The following is a 24,257-nucleotide window of genomic DNA, read 5'->3' as shown; positions in this document are numbered from 1 at the left end:
TTCTCCTCCTCCTTCAGCCGCATGAGTTCTATCTGTCTTTCATGTTCCCTTTGTTTTTCCTCAGCCTGAAATTTGGCTAATTCCAGCTGTAGTCGAGCTGAGGATTTGGCCATTCTAACCTCTCTGTTTTTAACTAACTTTACACCCGAGGTTTAGAAATAAACAAACAAAACTTGGCTGTAAAATTTTGCTGTGCTGGAATAGAATACTTATTCTCTGATAGTGATTGTCAGCCTACAGAAAAAGACAATTCCCTTGTCTCTGCTCTGGGCCCAAATTAAAGCAAAAAACCTCCAACTACTTGGAAACCTGCTTACCCAGCCCAAAGAAGAAAAAAAATTTCTTTTCAAACCTGTGCTCCTTGTAAAACAAAAAAAAAATCAAAATCCTAAAAAAAAACCCTGCCACTTTTGTCTCCAGGCAAATGGGTAGAGCACACACCCCCTATTTACTTTTAGGAAGAAAAGAAAAAAAAAAAACCTCTGGGTTGGAAGACTGTGAATTTCCCTGCAGGAGTTAAGTACCCTGCCTCTAGGCAAAGAAAACCTGCAATTCACAAGATAATCCCCTTTTGTCTCTGCTTGGCCACAAAGCAGAGAGAAACCAAGCTGCTTTCAGTTTCAAAGCTGCTTTCTGGACTTCCTAAAAATTCCTTTTTAAAATCTGTATTTCTAGTTCAAAAAATCTCAACTGGATCTCAAAATGATTTCAGGTTAATCCCACCACTGTGCCACCATGTCAAGGTTCCTCCCCGACTCTGAACTCTAGGGTACAGATGTGGGGACCGGCATGAAAAACCTCCTAAGCTTATCTTTACCAGCTTAGGTCAAAACTTCCCCAAGGTAACAAATATTACCCGCGTTATCCTTGGAATGGCCGCTACCACCACCAAACTAATACTGGTTACTGGGGAAGAGCTGTTTGGACGCGTCCTTCCCCCCAAAATACTTCCCAAAACCTTGCACCCCACTTCCTGGACAAGGTTTGGTAAAAAGCCTCACCAATTTGCCTAGGTGACTACAGACCCAGACCCTTGGATCTTAAGAACAATGAACAATCCTCCCAACACTTGCACTCCCCCTTTCCTGGGAAATGTTGGATAAAAAGCCTCACCAATTTGCATAGGTGACCACAGACCCAAACCCTTGGATCTGAGAACAATGAAAAAGCATTCAGTGTTTTACAAGAAGACTTTTAATAAAAAATAGAAGTAAATAGAAATAAAGAAATCCCCCCTGTAAAATCAGGATGGTATATATCTTACAGGGTAATTAGATTCAAAAACATAGAGAACCCCTCTAGGCAAAACCTTAAGTTACAAAAAAGATACACAGACAGAAATAGTTATTCTATTCAGCACAATTCTTTTCTCAGCCATTTAAAGAAATCATAATCTAACACATACCTAGCTAGATTACTTACTAAAAGTTCTAAGACTCCATTCCTGTTCTGTCCCCGGCCAAGACGACTACAGACAGACAGACAAACCCTTTGTTTCTCTCCCTCCTCCCAGCTTTTGAAAGTATCTTGTCTCCTCATTGGTCATTTTGGTCAGGTGCCAGCGAGGTTACCTTTAGCTTCTTAACCCTTTACAGGTGAGAGGAGCTTTCCCCTGGCCAGGAGGGATTTCAAAGGGGTTTACCCTTCCCTTTATATTTATGACAAGCTCCTAGGAGGAGGGAAGGTTGGGGGGCTCCGCATGCTGCCCTCGCCATGAGTTCTGGCTCCATAGCTGCGGTTCCCGGCCGATGGGAGCTGCAGGGGCAGAGCACAGAGCTCCCTGGCCCCTCTGCCTAGAAGCTGCATGGACATGCTGGCCGCTTCCAGGGGGAGCCTCCCCCCAACTAGGTAAGTGCCACCGTGCTCTCCAACCCAGCCCTGATCCCCCTCCCACACCTAAACTGCTGCCGAGTATTTGAGCAGCCCCTGAGCTGGCTGCACCGGCTGCTGCAACAGTCACAGAGTCACGGAAAATCACAGAATCTATAACCTCTGTGACAGACACGCAGTCTTAGCTGTAAATAAGTTTTGAATTAATACAGCCTTATTATAAATTAGGCTGTTCTTTATATTCACTCATCTAGCTGCAATAAGGGAAGTGTGTGTTTGTGTCTGTATGTGCATATATACATTTATATATACACACATAGATTTAATATAATATAACATAGTTTGCTAGCAGTGTGCTTTCTACTACATCTGACAAATTTCTGATATCTTTTCTTACCCTTCTTGTGATTTCAAGAAAGCTCATCATTCTTGGTATTCAGTTATCTGGAATCCCCTGCAACCTGACTTTGGTAACAGACCTTATCACTGTATCCTTTTCCCCCTAAACTCTAGGCTTTTTTTTTTCTTTCTTAATCTTGTTTGTTCCTTGTCCTCTGTCAGCTATGGATATGAGTTTTCTCACAGCTGCCTGCATTTTAATAATTTGGTTTATTAAATCAAAAATAATTTACCCTTTTCTCTTCAAACTGTTATTGGTTTGTGGTTATGGCCAACAACTGTTATCTGTGCTAAATAAATTTAATAGTAAAGATATAAACTGGAAAAATCTGATTGGAATAACATTAGTTAAAGCTATGTTTCACTTTCCTGGCCAGTCAGCAAAATGAAAGGAAAAAAAAATTGTGTGATTTCACTAATAATATTTAGAATTTACATTCGGTGTAGTAACTTTCATTGGTCAAAATGAAAATGGAAAAAAAATAATGTTGATATGATCACAAAGCCACAAAGTGTTTGAAGACACAGATTACTGTTCAGATCCAGTAGTTGCTTTACCTTTTAAAACCAGATAGGTAGATTAATATTGACATACGCAAGTAAAAACATGGTACTGAAAATGAAGTTAAATGCATTGCTAGTGTATTAGTGACATATCATGGATCTGAAAAGCTGGTTGTAACAGCTTAGAGGTTGTATTAGTTGATGCAACCTATTTTTAATTACATGCTCATTTTTTTGTTATTTTTACTTAATAACATGCCATATATTCATCCTGTCTTGGAGGATGATAGTCATGACCTTGACAGATTGCATAAAGATAACATAGCTTTTATATTCTGTATCTTGATACAGTGTATCTTGACTGGTATGAAATTTATTGTTTACAAATTGGACTGGATTGCCAACATAAATGACAATGTAACTCAAATTATTTTTTGTTCTAAAAAGCGGCAATTAGATTAGTTCTCAGGCTTACATTTTTTATTAGGTTTGATAATGTCAACAGATATTTAAGTAACCCAATGACAGCCACTGTAATGCTGTAGTGCTAAACTGTCCTCCGTGAATTGTTAATGTTCTTGTACTGAGAGGAAAGTTTACTTACTCTTATGGCAACATCCAAGTTAGAAGAGAATCCTAGAGTAACATCATTTTAATTCACAGTTGTCAGTTACGAGTATTTGCTATTTGTGCATTCATGAGGTGTTTAGCTGCTGTTGTAGTGCATTTGATGTATGCCATTTCTGCAAAGATGTACTTGAAATAGTTATCTTATTTTGTCATGATGTAATCAGAAAAAAGTTAAGGGTGTTGCTAAGATTATTGACCATTTAAAGTGAAGTTTTGGGTGAGAGGATTTCCCAAACAATATGCCATTTGATATAAACTGATACAAATTCTGCTGTTATACTCGGGTAAATCTGGAGTAACTCAACTGAGATGATGGCAGTTGCTGTGGATTTATACCATTATGAAAGCAGAATTTAGCTTCCTGCTTTTATGAATTGTATGCTTTCTGAAATTTCACTTATTATTATTATTATTTTATTTATTACTATTTATTTATTATTCCAAAAATCATTCTCATGACCCTTGTTTTTTTTGTATAACAGTGTGGTCAATTTACCTTTGACTCAATCTATCAACCTTTCATTCAAATACTCTTAATTGTTAGTAATTTCTTTCACATAAAATCCTACTTACCCCTAAGTGCTATTGAAAAAACTCTACCCATCTCATTCTGGTTGTCTTTACGTAGCTGTGTTTCTGCATTTGTCTCCAGACCTCTAATATCAGGACATTACAGTTAAACTTTCAAGTATCTTGTTTTTCATTAAAATAAAAAAAAGTCCAAACTTTGTTCTGTTGTCCACCATCCATTTTAGTAGTGTAAATACTACTACAATTCTGGTTTCATGTCAGTGGAGGAAAGACACCAGGGAATGGTCTGAGGCCAAGAAGAGACCTGGGGGTTTGGGAACAGAGGGCTGGGGCGGCCGGCCAAATAGCCCCAGGCAGAGGGCATCAACCGGGGTAAGGGGTCGGTGTTACGAGTGTGGGGAATTGGGGCGTATAGTGACCCAATGCCCCAACAGGGAAGAGCCAATGCAGTGCAGTCTGGGAGATTATGGGGAGCAATGTGGCCTAATCAGCCTGGTAGGGGTCGCAGTGACCCCGCGTGGGTATACAAGGTTGGTAAAAATGAATGGTATTGAGACCATAGCATTAGTGGATTCCAGGAGTGCTGTCACGCTGGTCTCAAGGAAGTTGATGGGGTAAGACCAACTAACCTGGGCCAAAAACACAGGGGTAACGTGCATTCATGGCACCATAAATTTTCACCCCACAATCCCAGTACGGATTGAGATCCAGGGGAACCCTATGAGGGTAACTGCAGGGGTGGTCTCCAGGCTCTCCTACCCAGTCTTAATTGGTAGGGACTTCCCTGGGTTTGAGAGCTTACTCCCCCCAGTAGAGCCAGGGGTGGGTAGCAACTCCCGGGCTGAGACTGAGGCACCTACAGATGGCCTCACCCCAGTTTTTGCTGGATTTGCCCCAGAGTTATTTTCCCACAGGGGCAGGTGAGGATATCTCCCGAATTAACCCCAGAAAAATGAACAGAGGTCATTGATATGATCCAACAGAACCAAGACGTATTCTGTACACAGCCAGGCCATACGACACTGGTCCAACATCATATCGTCACCAGTTCCGGAGTAAGAGTGATAAGACCGTACCAAATACCGGAAACTAAAAGGGAAGAAATTCGGGTGGAAGTGAAGAAGATGCTGGAACTCGGGGTTATTGAAGAATCCCACAGCCAGTGGTCCAGCCCTATCATCCTAGTCCCCGAGCCTGACGGCACCCCGAGGTTATGCAATGACTTCCGGAAGTTGAATGAAGTAACCCAATTTGATGCATATCCGATACCATGCATCAACGAGCTAGTTGGTTAGTTAGGCAAGGCCTGATACCTAACCACCGTGGACCTGACCAAAGGATATTGGCAAATCTCCCTGGCCGAGAATACCAAGGAGAAGACTGCCTTCTCTACACCTGATGGCCTGTTCCAATACACTGTCCTCCTTTTCGGACTCCATGGGGCCCCTGCAACATTCCAACGACTTATGAACAGATTGTTGCGACCCCATGCCAAGTATGCCACCTCCTATTTAGACGACATAGTCATCCATAGCCCTGACTGGAAAACACACCTAGGAAAAATAGAAGTGGTGCTAGACGCTGTGCGGAAGGCCGGCCTCACTGCCAACCCCCTCAAGAGCATGATAGGGCTAGCTGAAGCCAGATATCTCGGGTATGTAGTAGGGAGAGGCTTGGTGAAACCCCAGTGGAACAAAGTGGAGGCAATACAGAGTTGGCCTTGATCGGTCCTCAAAAAGCCGGTTTCTAGGGATAGTAGGATACTATCAGAGATTCATCCCTCATTTCGCCATGAGAGCAAGGCCGTTGATGGACCTGATAAAGGCCCCGAGATAGTAAAGTGGACTGATGCGGCGGAAGGAGCATTCGCAGATTTAAGGACAGCCCTTTGCTGTCGTCCAGTACTCATAGCTCCAGACTTTGAAAAGGAATTCATCCTACAAACAGACGCCTGGGAGGTAGGGCTAGGAGCCGTCCTTTCACAGATGGTAGGGGAGGAGGAACACCCGATCCTATACCTCAGCTGGAAACTCCTCCCCAGGGAACAAAAGTACGCTGTTGTTGAAAAGGAATGTCTGGCGGTAAAATGGGCCATGGAGACTCTCCGCTACTACCTACTGGGGCGGCGATTTACCCTCTTGACAGACCACGCCCCGCTCCAGTGGATGCACAGAAACAAGGAGAAGAACACAAGTGTGACTAGATGGTTCCTATCCCTGCAACCCTTTCATTGCCGGGTACAGTATAGGGCCAGAAGCCAACACAGCAACGCTGATGGCCTGTCACGACAGCGCTGCCTGTCGTCCGAAGTAGCCCAACCCCATAGTGTTGAGCTGGAGGGGTCGGGGCGTAGAGTGAATATGTGATACAGCATGGCCAGAGGGCAGCAGGAGAGTGATAGAGGGGAGATATGTAAGCCCCAGGATGATGAGAGCCTTATTCCTCTGCAGAGAGATTAATTAGAGCACCTGAAGCCAGTCACCTGATAAACCCCCCCGCTTAAATCAGACAGGGGGAGGAGTTGAGGCAGAGTGGTTTGGTTTGGTGTTGGAGTGGAGGAGAGTTTGGAGAAGTGCTGTGGCGGGCTTGAAGACCAAGACCCTAGGTAAAGGGAAACGCAGCTTGCGCAGAGAGGGCATGAAGCCCCACAAGCTGAAGGGCCGGAGAGGGAAGTAGCCCAGGGGAAGGAATCACTAGTTCAAGTGGTTTGTTGCTATCCCTAGGGCCCCTGGGCTGGGACCTGGAGTAGAGGGTGGGCCCGGGTAGGGCCGGCTGTACAGTTTTTGCTGCCCCAAGTAGTGAAAAAAAACTGCCGCCACGGCCGGCAAAAGGGAGAAGCTGCCGCCGATTTGCTGCCGTGGCCGGCGGAACAGAGAAGCTGCCACCAAATTGCCGGCAGGACAGAGGGGCTGCTGCTGATTTGCCGCCACTGCGAAAACACTGCCGCCCGTTTCTAACTGCCGCCCCAAGCACCTGCTTGGAATGCTGGTGCCTGGAGCCGGCCCTGGGCCCCGGTCCCCCCCTCTCCACTCCTGTTCTTTGGGATACTAGTGGGACAGTTGATAACCCAGACCAGGGCAAGAAATGGTGCCCTGAACCCCACCCACAAGAAGAGAAAGCGCAGGACCCATCATAGTAGTGCCAGCAATTTGCCAAAAAGACCTAGCTGGGAAAGTAATGAGTGATCATAAAAAAACAATAATTGCCTTAATTGAGGGGTGACTGCAGGAAGAAGCTGCAGGAAGGGACAGTCTCCTGTAGTAGTCACTGATGAAGGAAGACTCCAGGTGGTCAGCCCTTCCTGTCATGGCTGGGTAGAAAGCACCAGCTGGAAGCTTTGTTTGCCTTTTGTGAGTTTGTGGTCATTTTGGACAATGAATGAAGCCAAGAAAGAGGGACTAAAGAGGGACTAAGGTGTGGCTGCTATCTCTCCAGGCTGGTGAGGAAGCAGTGTTTTATACAAAGTACAATATGCAAATTTAAGATATTTTAACATTTTAATTGATTCGGGTGTGGCTGCATCCAAAGGACTGACACTGGTGTCTCATATATTACCAGTTTAAGGATACTGGTACTACCAAGGTTACTGTCTGTTTCATTTTGTTTTTGTTTGGTAGGGTGCCGGGGAGATTTATCAGAATGTTAAAGTAGCACTTGGTGTTAAAAGTTAGGCCACATTTTAGGTATGAGGAATATAGTTATAGCACCATAGCTACACTGGCATAACCCTGTAGTGTACAGCAATGGATGGGTTTTTTTGTGGCTGCAGAAATAACAGCTCTATGAGTGAAGGTAGCTAGGTTGACGGAAGTATTCTTCAGTGACTTGGCGACATTTACACTGGGGCTTAGGTCAGAATATCTACGGTGCTCAGAGGTGTGGATTTTTATATCCCTAAGCTCTGTGGCTATTATCAAACTAAATTTTCAGTGTAGATCAGGTTATGTGCACATGGAGAGCTACCAGCAATGATATGTTTCATCCCCTGTATGCGGCCCACTCTTGTCTTGCAGAGCTTTAATGCATCCCATTTATTCCACAGATCCACCTTTCTCCCAGCCCCTGGGAGAGTTGCATTCCTCTCCCATGTGCTCCTATAGAGTCCCATTGTCCTCTTCATGCTGTTCGTACAGGCATAATCTGTGTATTGTTCCCAGGGTCTCCCACCATCTTACTGTTTTTATATATATACACACACACACTCAGCAAACATTGTCCAGCTATGCCAGAAGGACAGGAGACACTGCATGTGTGGTTTAATTAAGTTGCAACTTCATTCCTAAACATCTGGGAGTATCCAGCAGATAAAAGTGTACAGTGCTGGTGATTCCCTAATTATTTACATATGACTGGGAGAGGGGCTGCTCTGAGCCCTCCCCCTTTACTCATCCTCGTCCCCAGCCAACCTGCTGCTGGGACCCTTTGTCACCAGGGGCAGATTAAGGTTTTGTGGGATCCATGGACCAGAGCAAGTGGGAGGCCCTGCCCATACCTTCCGCTTACAGTCCCCTCCATCCCCCCACTCCTGCCGGGGAAATGGGGTTGGGGCATGGGGACTTGCCCCGTTCCACTTGGAGCTCCTTCCGGGGAGTGGGGTCAGGTCGTGGGGCTTTGTCTGCTCTGCCCACGCACCCAGTGCTCTGCCCACCCAGCAAGTACCTACTCCCACTCCCTGGCTGTAGCACTGCGGGGATGGAATGGAGCAAGCCCCTGAACCCCAACCCTGTGCCCCAGCTGGAACGCTGGGCAGACAGAGTGGTTCAGAGTACTCGGACGCTCTTTTTTTCCGGGGCCCCCAATTGGCTGGGGCCCCTGGGCACAGGCCTCATTGGCCAAGTGGCTAATTCGCCACTGTCTTTCACGCTGTCTGGAGTTACTCATGACATGAGTGCCTCAGAGCAGATTGTCAAAAACAGAGCAGACACCCCAAACTGGTGTTGTGTTCTGTAATTAGATTTCACCAATGTAGAACCAAATGTAAATTCCCAAAATGCGGCAATAGCCTTATATTGGAGTCACAGAGAGTTTGCTTAGACTCTCCAGTCTGTCTTGCCACCCAGACAATCTGGATTTAGTGATAAATGGCCATTTATACCAAAAATCACAAATTTCTGATTACTCCCATTCCCAAGAGACCAGTCACTCACCCAGGTCAAGTTGCATTCTAGCTCTCATACCAAAGACAATGCTGGTAGCCAATTCTATAGTAAACTAAATATAATTTATTAACTCGGAAAAGGAAATGAGTTATTGGGAAATTAAAGCAGGTAAAATACACATACAGGTGAGTCACAGTCTATAATTTCTAATGGTAGTGGAGTTGTAGTAATCTATTAGTTTCCCAAAAGTCTCCCAGGGATACCCAAAATAATTCTGGGTATCTCTTTCTTCTTGTTGCATCATTCTGCCCTCTTAGAATCTAAACAGTCCAGACACGGATGATTTTTCCCTGAATCCATACTGATAGCTTCTTCTCACAGAAAACAAGCTGACAGGGTCACCACCTATGCTGGCTCTTTCTTTGATGGGTGGAGAGAGAGGAGCACATTTAGAGTCTTTGGTATTTGTGTGTGATGATCACTTTTCTTCAGATGTGCACAAATTAGCACTTTCCTGCTGAAGTTTTTCATTTCCATTACACAAAGCTTCTTTCTTGTTGATGGGTTATTTAGTTACAGGGGTATATGCAATGTAAGTGTTTGCTGTTACATTATAACAGGATACAGATAAGTGAAAACAATGTGTGTAAGTTTAAACACCAAATACATTCTTATACATATAACAATCATTTTGATCTGTTCTAATACACAGGTGAATTGGCCTGGAGCTTTGGTGTGAGCTGGCATTTGGTCTGCCAGCATCGCACCCTAGAATGAGTGTTAAGGGGGACTGTAAAGGAGGTGGGTTGATTCTCTGCCATACCAGTTATAGGTGCCACAAACTCCTGCTCCCCGTCCTCCCCGTTTCTGGTCCTGTAAGGAATACCTCCTTTAAAACCTTTACCAATCCATTTTATATGGTCACCATATCCCTTCCCTATGGAATACCTGGACATTCATCACAAGGAGCTGTCAGTAATTAGCTGGGCTGGCTCCCCGCCCCCTTCTCCCTCCTAATATCTAGCCGTGGTCCCGGACACCTACTAATGCCATCTTTGATGTCTGCCAAAAACATGACAGCTCCATGATGACTTTAGTGAGAGCAGTTACAAAAGGGTTATTTCCCCACAGAGTTAGGGATGCTTTTGCTTATGTATTTCAGCAGATGCTTGTTGGATTACACTCAGAAGCATAACTCTTCCAATAACTTTTTTTTTTTTTAAATCCTTACTATTACTACTCTGGATATTCTTGTTAGCCATATAAATGTCAAAAAAGCTCTTGGCCTCAATTTTGTGACAATTAATTCCACATGTAAATGTCTCTAATACAGAGGTCCCCAAGCTGTACAGCACTCCCCTCTAGGGGGTGTGGAGATACATCGGGGGAGGGGAGGGGGGCTTGGGCCAGTCCCATGTGGGCAGAGATGGAGTGCCACCCAGCCTCTCAATGCCCCAGCTCTGCTCCGGTCCCTCCCCCAGCTGCATCCCCAGCATCTGGCCCTGTACTTGGCCCTGTCCCCAGCCTCAGTGTATCTCTTCTGCTGGCCCTGTACCATCCCCCAGCCTTTGCTGCTGGCTGCAGCTCCGTTCCTGGCCTGGGGTGGGAGTGTAGTCGCACTTGGCTGCTCTGCTTCCAGCCTCTGCCCCCTCACTCCCGGCCTTGTCCACCCTCAGTCGCAGTCCTGCTCCTGGCCCTGGCTCAGGGGAGGAGATGGAAGGAGGGCACAGACAGGCATGGCGGGGGGGGGGGGGCAGGCACAACCCTGAAAAGTTTGGGCACTGCTGCTGTAATATGTCTCACGTATTAAGAGATCTCTAAAAAGATTTTCATTAACTCTCTCAATCAGTCAATAAAGTTATTTAAAACAACTTTTTTATGTGTTTTGCTATTTTAATCACAATTTACACTAATGTTTTAATAGTCCATTTGGAAGGTAAGAGGAAGTGTTAGATTATTTGTGATGGATAAGAAAGGCAAGAACATTTTTTGGCAGTGAGCCATAAATCTAGCAAAATTGATCGGGGGGACTAAGTTATTGAATCACTAATGAGTATATTCCTGAAGGTGTAGTGCATGACTGATTCCTTCCTGACTAGCTGCAGTGTTTGGAGGTATTGTGAATGATTGCTTTGCAACATGAACAACTGTAGCTATTGAGAAATATCCAAAGTGTAAAGATCATGGTATCTTAGTTAACTGTTTTTTTAAAGAAATGCATCAAAAGGACAACAGACTGAAATCCAAATGTTTAATTGTGTACCACTTGTATCCAAGTAGTTAGGGGAATAGAAAGAATGGAGCTAGTCTGTGTCCTGGCTGGATATTTCTCTGAAGTCTTTTTGCACAAATCTTAACCCTTGCTTCAAGAGTCTCAAAGTACCAGAATTTTGTGTAACTCTCCTCAGGAGAGTAGGCAACATAATCTGAGGCCAGTTCAGAGGGAGTTACATAGTTCATCATAGACTCAAGCAGAAAGCTCTGCCCCTTCCTCTGCCAGTTTTCATCATCATTTGCTGTGATACATTGATTATATAGCTCTTTCTGGAGCATTCTGTGGTGGGGGGTAAATTTGAAAGGTCCCAGCAAGAAGAGTAGCACCTATTAGATTCTGGGGCGAAATTATTCTTGATAGTCACTCTTCGATAGTATCAGTGAGGCCCAAATTGTCATGCATAGTTAGTAACAACTATTAAGACCACAACTCAAGGTAGTATTGCCTACAGTTGTTAGGAGAAATGACAAGTAATCCATTTTAGATCTCAGTTTATTAAAAACAAACAAAAAATCCCAATCAAAACAACAAACAAACAAAAAAACCCACGTCATATGTTCACAAGATCTCAGATCTTGGCTCCAGGGAGAAGGCCAGCTTGTGCAACTGAGACCTCAACTGAGAGAAGCGATCAGGAAAAAAAAAAAAAACACACACACACACAAACCTGTGAATGTGATGGATATAGCTGTCCTTCAGCTAATACAAAAATTATTTACAAATGAGCTGCTGTTCCATCACCGTTCGTCTTCCTTCATGATTAATTTACTTTTTTAACCTCTGTTGGTATACATTTTAGACGTTTGAGATTTAATCTAGGTAAAACAAGATTATATGACTGTGCCTGATTGACCAGGGCAGACAGTTTCAGTAGAGTCTTATGGGGATTGATGAACATTTTGCAGAACTTTGTGTTTGGTTATTAGTCACATTATTGCTGCAGGAAGAAAGAGGGAGAAATTAATTTTCATCTGAAAACGCAGCTTAAGAGTAACCCAACCAAGTATTAATTTAAAAAAAAATATTAAGGGAATTTTACATTCACATTTGGAATTCTTTGCCCCAAGATTGAAGCCAAGAGCTTACTTTTTTTTAATCCTGTATTGGACATTTATGTGGCTAACAAGAATATCCAGAGTAGTTACAGTGAGGATTTTTTTTTTAAATAGTTTTTTAGAAGAGTTATGCTTTTGGGAATAAGCCAACATGTGAAAGTTGGGAGGTTAGCAAGAACTTTTCTTATTGCACGTGATTCCATAATCACCCTTTGCTGGGTGATTCTTGCATATTTTTCTGAACCATTTGGTATTGAGGTCAAGGACAGGATACTTCACTAAGCTAACCACTGGTCTGATGAAAGTATGGCAATATTTATGTTCAATTGGCATGCAAAATTATCTGAATCTAATGGGAATTTACTAGTTGCAGACTCTTTCTCAGTGTTTGCTGCACATTGTGTTTAAGTGGCTAAATGTTGGTTTTATGTACAGTGTTGGAGTTATTTTTATCACAGGAAATAGAACTAATGAGCACTATATAAATAGCTATTGGAAATATACAGTGTAAAACCAAACTTGATAACACAAGAAGCACTGTTGAAGAGAAATCTGTATGCAGTGCTTCAAAATGTATGCAGTACATAAAAGTGAGCTCATAAGACTTTATTATAACGTAATTACTTAACATGAACATTTTAAAAGGGATTTGAAATTTTTCATATACAATATTTCATCTGTGTTATAAAATGTAAGATAATTTTCTAGTGTTACTTTAAAATGTAACAAGTCCAAAAGTAAGAGGTAGTTTTAGAATGTTAAGCACCATAATAATAGGTAATTTCTTTGGAACTGTGACGTCAGTGACAGAATGTTAGTGACAGAGTCTTATTTAATCTGTAGTTTTTAGCATTCCATGTATCTGGTTTTCATCTACTTCACCTTGAGGAAGTATTTTGGCAGAATGCACAATGCTGGTTGCCAGTGATTTTTGCAATTTACCTAAATAAAACTCTCCAATTCTAGAAAATGTTTTATTAATATTAAATAGGTTGTTGCAATTGGTTAAACTGAAATTGACATTGTTCTGGGAAAAGCTCTTATATTTGGAGATACATATTACTTGAAACAATGAGAATGCAGTTGTACTGTATGACTTTATGTTGGAAAGAGACAATATTGTGTATAAAATTGAGGTATGAAAAGCTTTTTGTTCTGTTTGTCTATATTCTCACTTAGCATTCTTCATCTTGCAGATGAGCTCAGTGAAAATGTTACGGCCTCGCCTCAATGGCATCCTTTTCAAGCTTATGTTTGAGGAACATGTAAACAACATCAGACCTGGCATGATGGCAGTAACGCTAGCCTGTGAGGAGTTGAAGAAGAGTGAGAGCTTTAATAGGTGGTTAGAGCTAGTGTTGTTGATTGGAAACTACATGAATTCAGGCTCAAGAAATGCCCAATCGCTGGGGTTTAACATCAGCTTTCTTTGCAAGGTAAGGTTAAACTATAACAACTTTTATTATTTTATAAGTGCAGAGTTGGGGCCAGATTCTCTGCAATGCTGCTCTAAACAAACAACTGAGAGTGCACCACCATGTGAGAATCCCCAGCTGGTACTCAGCCAATGTAGCCAACTCAATATTACCCCATTTATGATAAAGGGTCTGTGTGCCCAAAGGCTGAAGGAAGGGATATTGCTGGAGATTTCCTGTCTTCTGCTGATCCTTAATCAGTGTAACCACTCCTTGGAGGAAGTTACAAAATCATATACATTAGAACAGAGCTAAACCTGCTCTGATACTTACTAGAGGTTTCTCACAAGCTACAGGTGCCCCAAAGATTTAGGTAAAACAAATGTATTGTATAGTTGATTGGGCTCAGAGATCACTCCAGAATGTTATCTACAAAGGCCTATAGGGGTGGGAGGAATAAAAGCATGGTTGTTATCATCTGGGTATATCATATGTAACCAGTTCCCTGCCAGTCATAGATTTCAAGGCCAGAAAGGACTCTGTAGTATAGGCCATAGAATTTTCCCGAAATAATTCCTAATATTTTGGTTCAATTTCAGTTGTCAGGTTTATTGTGCCAGTGCTGGGTGATACTGCTGACCTGTGATACATTGGAGGTCAGGCCAGGGATATGTGTAGACCTGGGGGTACGCAGAGGTCTTTAAGGGGATACTCAAATCATCTAGATCATTGTTTCTCAACCTAGTGGTTGCAGCCCCGGGATCACAAGTGGAGGACCAGCATTAGGGGGTGGCAAGCAGGGCAATTGCCCAGGTCCCATGCCACCGGGGGCCTCGGAAAACTAAGTTACATGTCGCCTGGGGGTCGGGCTTCAGACAAAGCTCACAAGTGACAAACAGGCTCAAGTAGCACACTGAAATGTAAGTGCACTATTTATATTCCAATTGATTTATTTTATAATTCTATGGTAAAAATGAGAAAGTAAGCAATTTTTCAGTCCTAGTGTGCTGTGACACTTTTGCATTTTTATGTCTGATTTTTGTATGCAAGTAATTTTTAAGTGAGGTGAAATTTGGGGTACACAGGACAAATCAGACTCCTGAATGGGGTACAATAGTCTGGAAAGGTGGAGAACCACTGGGCTAGATGATCTGGGTGGTCCCTTCTGCCTTTAAACTCTGACTCTGTTTTAGAGAAAAATAGGCAGAAATATTAAATAGTTCCAGTGTAAAAAGGGAACATACATCAGTCGCCTTTGAGTGTACTGAAAAATATGTTTATGATTACAGATGGGTTCCTTATGCTTCAATCTGTAACCATCCTATATTTAACTAAGATTGTGTGACTGCAAAACTGCAGGCACAAAGAAACCTTCAAAAGCTATAGTTTTAATATAATTGAATTTGGTTATGTCCATAGTAAGTACATGCAAGACATAGCTAATCTGAATCAGTTTGCAAGATCCAGTTTTATGTGGATTTTAAAACAGTGCAAAAATGGCAGATTATTAAATCACTGATAAATACATGTTTTAAAACTGGTTAGCACTTAAATCTTGTATATGCACAGTCATGCAGATGGATGAAGTACGGATTAACCTGGTTTAACTAAGTACATAATGTACATTGCAATAAATTTGGAACATGGGGAATTGGGCACAGGACTCCTGTTACTGTTACCAAGTGTTCCATGCCTAGTTTCCTTAGCACTGTTCTGATTTTTTTCCACTTTTTTGCAGTTCTGCTTCCTCCTCACCATCACACACACATAAGTAGAGGATGTAATACTTGTAACAATTAAGTTTGTTTGGTCTTCTCTGCAGTCCTTGGCTGACATTTGGCTTGTGCATGAAACTATGCTAGCTGTTGCATGCTTTGGCTGCAGCAGTTGAATGCTTTAATATGCATTGGAATGTGTGGCATTTTGCTTACAAACACTGTAATTGATTTTGCTTACAAACACTGTAATTGATTTTGGGGAGCAATGTAGCAGAAACTGTGTATACCCTAGGACATGCCAGGCAACACATTGTGGCTCTTATTAAAAGGAGGGGTGTCATGATGCAGAAGAAAAGGATACAACTTTTGCATGACAGGGAGATGCAGAGTGGTTTAAGGGGTGTGGTGCTCATGCAACTGAGGTTGCTATCAACCAAGTCAACTGCTGCCGGTCTGAGCTTGTGAGGAAGCTGTTGTTTTTGAGGGTGTGTCCTACTCTTGTGGCGACTCTCATGAGAGGATAAGAGAAACTAATTTTGACCAGCCTAAATTCATCAGATTAGACGTCAACAATCAAAGTGGTGTGTGTGTGTGTAAAAGTAAATTGCTTTTTTTCCCACCTTATTGTTTGCCACCATCATGGTTGTCAAATTTCCCCCAGATCATAGGTGACTCTTGAGCTTTTGGAGGAAAATAATGTGGGGAAGGATTTGATGTAGGTGTTTTTATTCTACAGCTGTAATGGAACTGTCAACACCCCCTTCCCCCCCCCCCCCCCCCGGTAATGTCTTTGGTCAATGCTGCTCCTTTAAAATATTTCCCTGCTTGATTGAGTGTCAATCAAGGAAGATTTCCTCTTCCATCTTGTCCTTGTTTTAGGATGACAGGTTCAAGCTCATTCTTAAGCAAACTCATATTATTTAAACCAGGGTCGATACCAAGGGTGAAGTACTTCCTTGAAACAGAGAGCAGCCTTCATAATTGCACAGGCAAGTAGGCCTGCAGGGATTCAGTGTGCATGCAGATATGGAGGCTGCTTTATGGTAACGAGTGGGTCCTTAGTTAATATTTAACAGGGATGACAGGCATTCTTCTGGTAGGCGTTCTTGTTCTAGTGACTTACAGTACTACCTAACAGTGCAAACTGGGGATATAAATATAAACAAGCAACCTCAAGTCTTGAGAACAGTTTATTTGCCAAAGTCTGGATAATCCCAAAGTATGACTTTATCAGATTGTTTTAAAATTAAAAGCTTTCAGTTCTGAACCCTCCCTCACCCCCCCCCCCCAAACCCACCAAATTAAAACAGGAATAATTTAAACTTGATTAACCAATTTATTAGAGCATAAGCTTTCGTGAGCTACAGCTCACTTCCTCACATGCATATCGTGGAAACTGCATCTGAGGAATATGCATCTGAGGAAGTGAGCTGTAGCTCACGAAAGCTTATGCTCTAATAAATTGGTTAGTCTCTAAGGTGCCACAAGTCCTCCTTTTCTTTTTGCGAATACAGACTAACACGGCTGCTACTCTGAAACCTGTCATTAAACTTGATTATTTTTTTAAAGCTTGGCAAACATTTTGTTTTTTTTCTTTTGTGTGTTATGCTAATTTAGACATCCAGTGTGTCTAGATATGAAACCATATATTTTTTTAGTTAAAATCTTTTCTCCTGTACTGAACCTTGCTTATTTATGTAAATTGACTCCTTTGGAATAAAGGGAATAAATAACCTGTACAAAAATTAAAAGGGTGAACATTAATATCACGGAAGACTTTTATAGCAACTTCATATGTTTTGGTGATAGCTTTTCTGTCATCTACCTCTCAAATAAAAGTTTTGCCACACAACACTGATCTGACATCTTTCACTAGAGGTAGACTCAAAGGATTTAGCACAAAGATTTTGCCAACTTCAGATAAAATAAAAACAATCTCCTGGGAAATACTATCATGTAGTAATAGCAGTTTTAAAGAGAGAGAGAGAGAAGACTGAAGGTTTTTAAATCAAATACTGCTTTCATTTTTCAGTAGAATTTTCATCTAGTCGGAAATTCATGCTTTAAGCAGGAAACGACTTGTCCTTAATATGTGAGGAAGACTATGCATGCATAGTATTCCTGCACAATGTAGATACAGGAAGGTAATTCTTAGAGTTCAGGTAATATGTTTATGGATAGCTGTCAGCATAAATCTCTCCGATGCTGACATAGTACATGTAAATTGACTAATGTTGTAAATTGTATTCTACTGAATTAAATAACTGTTGAAGCATAGCTAATTACGGTTGCAGCTAAATTCCAGTTACTATATCTGAGGTATAATTGCTTCTTTTCAGTTGGACTGTTCCATACTAAACTTTTTTTTTTTTAGGACTGCTATTTCCATTTAAATTATTTTAAAACTAATTTTCTCTTTGGTAGATTTGGAAAGAAAATAATAAACTGTTCTATGTAATAATCTAGGTTGTAATAAGGTGTTTACTTTGGTAGTGGTTGCAGAATATATCAAATGTCCTTTGTTATCGGTTGATGTCAAAAATTAAACTAGTTACCATACACAATCATTGGAATAAAAATCCAAGAGATGGCTAAACCAAAAATGTTAATTATACCAAAGGTGTCATTAATGCATAGCTAGAAGTATTACTTTCACCGTAGAATATTAATTGAGAGCAGCACATTTTCGCTATGTGATACACCAAACTAGCATGTGCTTAACTGAAAGAAAATTAATGGAGGTGAAGATGAGTTTTCTGATAGAGTGCCCTATGGATGTCTGTTAGTTATTATAGAAACAACAGATAGTGATGCTAGAGATAAGGGTCATTGTGCCATTTCCATTGTAGACCCCTTTTTTTAGCAGTTTACATCTTGGCCATTCTAATTTACATTGGATAAAAAGAAAATCATACAGTAGTCAGACAAAAAGTATGTTTCCTTGTAAAATATCGTTGAATTGTGTTGTTTTTAGTAACTTTTTGATTCCTTAAGATATTTTTTGGCTGAAACTTTTGTTACTTGTACTTTAGTAATCCTCAGATACTTGATTCTTAGTATTAACTCTGTCTCATTTACTTCCTTTTAAAAATGAGATATTTATGTTTGAGAAATGACTTTTTGCAGTACTTTAACTTCATAATTTTGTTTTGTTCCCTAGGTAACTTTGTTTTATTGCAAGTTATTAACAGTAATAATGGCTACACGTTGTTTGCTAAGAATCCAGTTTTTGGTAGATAACAATGAAAGTCTCCTATTCAATTTGTACCTAAATTTCACTGATACTGTATCGGTTGATATGGAGGGATTATAAACACAATACAATATTAGTGGATTTTACTTCCCTCTCGGCCACCCCGCCCCCACCCCCAGTGCTCGTTTGTAACAGAAGTACTCTTTATCCATAGTGGTTCATGACACAAACTATTCTGCTTTGCCCTCATGGTGCATCTAAGACCTCTTCTGGGGCGGCTTCTCTGAGAGTTTACAGGATACTTCAGTCTTCACGCCCACTGTGTCCTTAATCTTCATTTTGATTTTGGCAACCTTTGGGCCACTTGTTTCTTACCACTTCATTGTGTATAATACATTTGCATTTCTGTTGTAATGGCTCCGAAGCGATTTAAGAAATTGAACAATGTCAGCTGGTGACTTTTTCTTTTATAAAAACACATTAAATATGATACCTGGCTTTAAATGTAAAATTTAGTTTATCAACCTTATTACAACAGTCCAGGCAAGTTTGTGTTTTAAGGTTACCAGCCAATATTTGTCTCATGTTGAAATGTAGTTAATTACAACTCAAGACCCCTACAATTCCTAAGCAAAATGGGTATATGTTGGAAGTATTTGATTTGTTCAGTGTGTGTGATGCTTGACCTTCATTTTAAATGTTATTTTATTCCAGTTAATAGAATCTTCTTATTCCTAAGACATTCAATAATTCACTGTACTATTAGAAGAATGTTTCACAAATGAAATACTTCACTTGTCCTTTGATTTTACATTTGAATTTATTAGTTTCATCTGACTTTGTTTTTTCTCCCTATTTCTTGTTTTTATTGTTATGGAAAAGCACAACACAGGTCAACTAATATCAGTAATCACAAGTTATTCTATTGGCCAGTATTATGTTGCCTTCAGTTTTGTTTCATGCCATCCAGAGGTATACAGAAGCCAGCAATTCCATAGAAAGCAACTTAAATATGTGAAATACAGAAGCCAGCAATTCCATAGAAAGCAACTTAAATATGTGAAATATCTTATGTCACTATGATTTGCTTGGATTCCTTGAGCGTGCTGGTACTTTCCTCCTTTGAGAACTCCAGGGGAATCTTTCTCTTTACAAGGAACTTGACCATCTTTCACTTTCCGAGTTTCATTGGAGGAAACTGTTAGTCTTTTTTTCAGTTGGGTAGAGTGCACATATTATATAATGAGTAAGTTTTAAACTTTATACCTGTTCCATGTAGTTAGTTTTTCAAAAACACCCTTTTTTAAAAATGGCGGATGATCATCAATGGTATGAGTCACAATCTGTACGTGGCATTTGCATGAGCTCTGTTGCAGGGTTAGATTAGAAGTAGGCTGTGATAATTTACAGCCAATGTAAGAAACACATTTCTTCCATTATTAATTTTTTAAGCACTGCAAGCTGGAAAACTGACAACTTTCACCAGCTTTAAAATAAATAAATACAGAAATGAATATGCTTTTTTTACATTTGTTTTCTCAGAGCCTATTTACTTTTGTTTAGGTATGATAGCATCACACATCAAGATTTAATTATAAATTTCAGTTTATAGTGTAATATATTTTCTATAGAACAATGCTTTATTAATTTGATCGCCTTTTGGCTATTAGATTTACTTACACACGCACAAACACACGTTATTAAAAAAATGTTGAGGAAAGAAAGATAACCAGGCAATACTCACAGTAAGTTTGATTTCTTCCCTTTGAAAAATTTCTCTTTAAAATAATGGAATTTTCACTCTGGGTTTGGGGGGAAGCTATAAAATACTGAGAAAGAGGCCCATTTGCTAGCGAATCTATTCAATGTGTGTGTGTATATAAAAACTGACATGGGTGAGCTACTTCCTATAAAGAGCTATCAATGTAGTGAATGGAGAAGGGGAAGGGTGGGAGGGGACAAAGCCCCTTGTTCCAGCTAGGGGGAAGCATCCACCTGCTGAGAGATGGGCAGTGAATTAGAGTTTTGGCTGTTACCAGCTTCCTGAATAGGGTACTGGTGCCACAAAGTTTGTTTGCATCATACTGATTAATTGTTTTATTAGTCACTACGAAGGCTACACTGGGGAAAGTTTATTTTTAGTACAAATGCAGATATACCCATTTTCATATGAAGGGATACATTTTGACTCTTGGTTTAACTGGACTTCTGTGTTAGTTCCCATCATTTGAAAGGCGGCCATATAGCGACTGTGCTTTAGGTGCATTTTATTTCCTTTTTTGGTTTATGGATTATACCAAAATAAAAAGTTACATGAACTGTGTCTGCATTACATAAATATGCAGTAGATGTAGACATATATTGTCCTAAACAAGAAAAAAGATGTAAAGAAACCTTCCTTTTTTGGTAAAACCACTGATGGGAAGTGACGAGTCTCAGGTTTGCAAGAAAAGAACAAATGTTGATGAGTCCCCATATATCATACGTGGCAATAAATAATTTCAACATTGGAACAGACAAAGAAGAAAAATATGGTTTATGGTCTAGCTGTAAGCTTTACTTGGTTCACCACAAAGGCTCTTTCCATAGAGAATTTGAGATCAAATTAACCCAGCTGGTTTAGTATTCTATGGTCTCGTGTATTCATTTTCTCAGTCTAATTCAAAGTATGGGAAAGCTGACAAGATAAAGAACATTTTGTGTATATAATTAGTCACTTAGAAAACAGGTTTTTTTTATTCTCTAAGAGCTCTCATCTGGAGAGACTTTCGCCTTTTGTGAATGGAATTTAGAAAGAATCTAATGGTGTGACCTTTCCACTTAGTTTTTTATACTATATTTTTCCCCAATATAGAGATGTTGCCAGTGGGTCAGTCTTCAGATCTGACAAAAGGCAATGGGCACAAATACAAAAGCAAGTGGGAAGTATAGGAAAGCAGGAGGAACCAGGCAAGCATATTAAGTTGAAAATGTAGACTATGTTTAAAAGTTATGAATGTCTTAATGGTTGGACAGTAATTCAAGCCATCACTTACTAGATAAGCCTCCACACATGGTAAGAGAGTCTGAAGTTAATAGCCTTAGAAAAAATAAAATGTTTTAAAATTTATTCAGCATATTTCTTTAACTATGTGGAAAATTTACCAGACTTACAAAGGGGAGTTAGGTGTCCAATTTCTATTGAAAATCATTGTTGTTTGAGAACCTAACTCTCATTTGTGGTTTGGAAAAATAGTCTGGCAAGTGTGTTAAGTCATGAAGAGAAGAGATGTAGAAGATAGAAGTATAGTGGTTTGGATTGCTTCAGCTGTATATTTCCGCTATTTCCAACTGTGTATGTGTAATCTTTGCCATAGGTTTCTAGACCTTCAAACTGTAGGTTTTATATTCAAACTACAATATTATTTTAAGATGCGTTCCAAAATGGTTATGTGTATGTGGGCTCAATTGTAGCACCATTTTCAGTTAGGTTTTTAATGGACTACAGGATTTTTGCCAGAAAAGTTTTCCTCTTTCTATCTGAGTTCCTACAGATACTTAATTTGATAGTGAATGTCTCTGGCATGTCTTATTGTCTATTGATTGCACAAATATTCTTTTCAGATATTGGCAAGCAATGGAGCTTTTCTTTTTGGTCTACGGTTTGATGATGTGCAGTAGAACAAGAGACATTGCAAACAGCGGCAATGTTGTAGGGATTGAGAGTTGGAGTCATTACACTTTTTTTTTAAAATTGTGGCATGTGTTATGTGTAGTAAATTGTGGTATGTGTTCAACCGAGTTAGATGGAAGGTTTATACAGAATGCTAAACAAACGTTAAGAGCTTGGTTTCTTTAAGTTGACACAAGTGAAAATCAGGTTTATCGTCATTGAAGTTATGCAGGTATAAAACTCTGTGACTTGTTGAATTTCATGAAGTAGTTACATAATTGAAATGTATATGTCTGTACAAAGTTCCCTAGATCCCACCTGCAGGTTTCTGAAGGATGGGTTCTCAGAACTTTCTTCCATAAATGTTTTGCATATATTCCATTAGTCTAACCACTTGATTTTATTGGAAAAAAATCATCGATGGTGTGTGTGTGTGTGTAAATATTCAAAGTAATAGTACGGATCTTAAATTTAAACATTCAGCATGAAGAAACCATACATTTAGAGGTTAGAATATTAAATAGGAGCAGGTTAAATCATGGATAAGAATCTGTGATGTATTACCTAAATGGGATTTAGGGAAAGTTAACTGATTTCTCTGTAAGTCTGCTGAGGAAGTTGGATAACTTAGTTAAGTGGGACTTCATGTCTCTATATTGAATAAAGACTAACAAAAAACAACTTTAGATTTGTCTGTCAGTCTGTTAAACAGCTGTAAATATAGAACAATGCAGTTTGTGTTTTTGTAAAGTACATATATGTGATGGGCCAAAATTTCTGTGACTGTATGGACAAATGCATAACTCTCAGTAGGACATAACATACAGATGTATAAAAGAACATTTAGCTTAATGCTGGATAATGACTGGGTATCGTATTTAATAGACAAATCTTCCAATAAAACATCATTCTTCTTCGAGAGCTGTCCCTGTGGGTGCTCCACTCTAGGTGTTGGTGTGTCCCTGTGCCTTCGCTCAGAGATTTTTATAGTAGTACTCGTACAGGTCGCACATGTGCAGAGCTCGCCTCTCCCCCCCCCCCCCCCCAACACACACACACACACACGCTCTCTGAGTGTACCTTCATAGTACGCGTGCATGACCGGTCTCCTCAGTTCCTTCTCTACCGTCCCTGGCCTGAGACGGAACTCAGAAGACTCGTTAGAAAACTTTTTCTCCCTTGTTACTCTTACCCTTTTAGATAGTTACTTTGTTACCACTAGTGTTAGTTATTAGTGTTACCAGTAGTGGGTGTTAGTTTCTCTCTCAAAAATTCTCTTAGTTCCTGTCAGTGCACCCACTTCGGACATGCCTGGCTCCCCAGGCTTTAAGCGCTGCTCTAATTGTAAGGATGCCATCCTTCTATCTGATGGCCATTCAAAATGCATAAAATGTTTGGGGGAGTCCCACTTCCCCCCAAAATGTGCCCACTGCAGCAAACTTAAGTTTAGGGCACGAAAGGACAGGGAGTTGAGGCTAAAGCTGCTACTGTTGCAAAAATCCTTACGGTCAGCTTCAGACCCAGGTGCTGATTCCGGCTCTGCTCCACACCACAGCCCCCCGCCTCTAAGAAGACGAAGAAAACTTCAAAAAAAAAAATCACCTTCTGTCACCCGCAAAGCAAACTTCGCGGGAGAAGGCTTCTTCCGGCAGGTCTACCACCTCCCTCCCAGCGATCCCCCGGCTGAGCACTTTTGACGCACAGGCTCTGGCGCCGTGCGAAACCTGCCTGCGGCTGCGGGGGTAGTGCGAAGCTCCGGTGCCAAGGCTTCAGACTTCCAGTTGCCTGCCTCTCAATTGGCACCTTTCGGCACCATGATGGAAGTGGTGCCGACACATGCAGATGTGGCTCCTCCCCCTCTCCCCCCTGCAGGCTATCACCGCTGCACCGACACCCGCTGAGCTGGCCGTCAGCGAAACAACTTTAAAGACATCGGTGCAGAGGAACTTTTTGTTG

The 24,257-nt window shown here is 40.9% G+C and overlaps 1 protein-coding gene across 1 annotated transcript in view; it reads left to right on the top strand.

Moving 5' to 3' along the window:
- DIAPH2 (diaphanous related formin 2) overlaps window positions 1-24,257 on the top strand; it is an 813,565-nt gene that overhangs the window by 351,432 nt on the left and 437,876 nt on the right. The window contains exon 22 of the mRNA XM_084638844.1: window positions 13,520-13,759. Coding sequence (XP_084494970.1) covers window positions 13,520-13,759 — 240 coding nt within the window. The remainder of the gene's footprint in view (window positions 1-13,519; window positions 13,760-24,257) is intronic.

Source organism: Lepidochelys olivacea, assembly GCF_965140295.1.
Source record: "Lepidochelys olivacea isolate rLepOli2 genome assembly, chromosome: 9".
NCBI lineage: Eukaryota > Metazoa > Chordata > Testudines > Cheloniidae > Lepidochelys > Lepidochelys olivacea.
The sequence above is the reverse complement of the archived record's forward strand: the minus strand, read 5'-3'. Positions and strand labels throughout refer to the sequence as shown.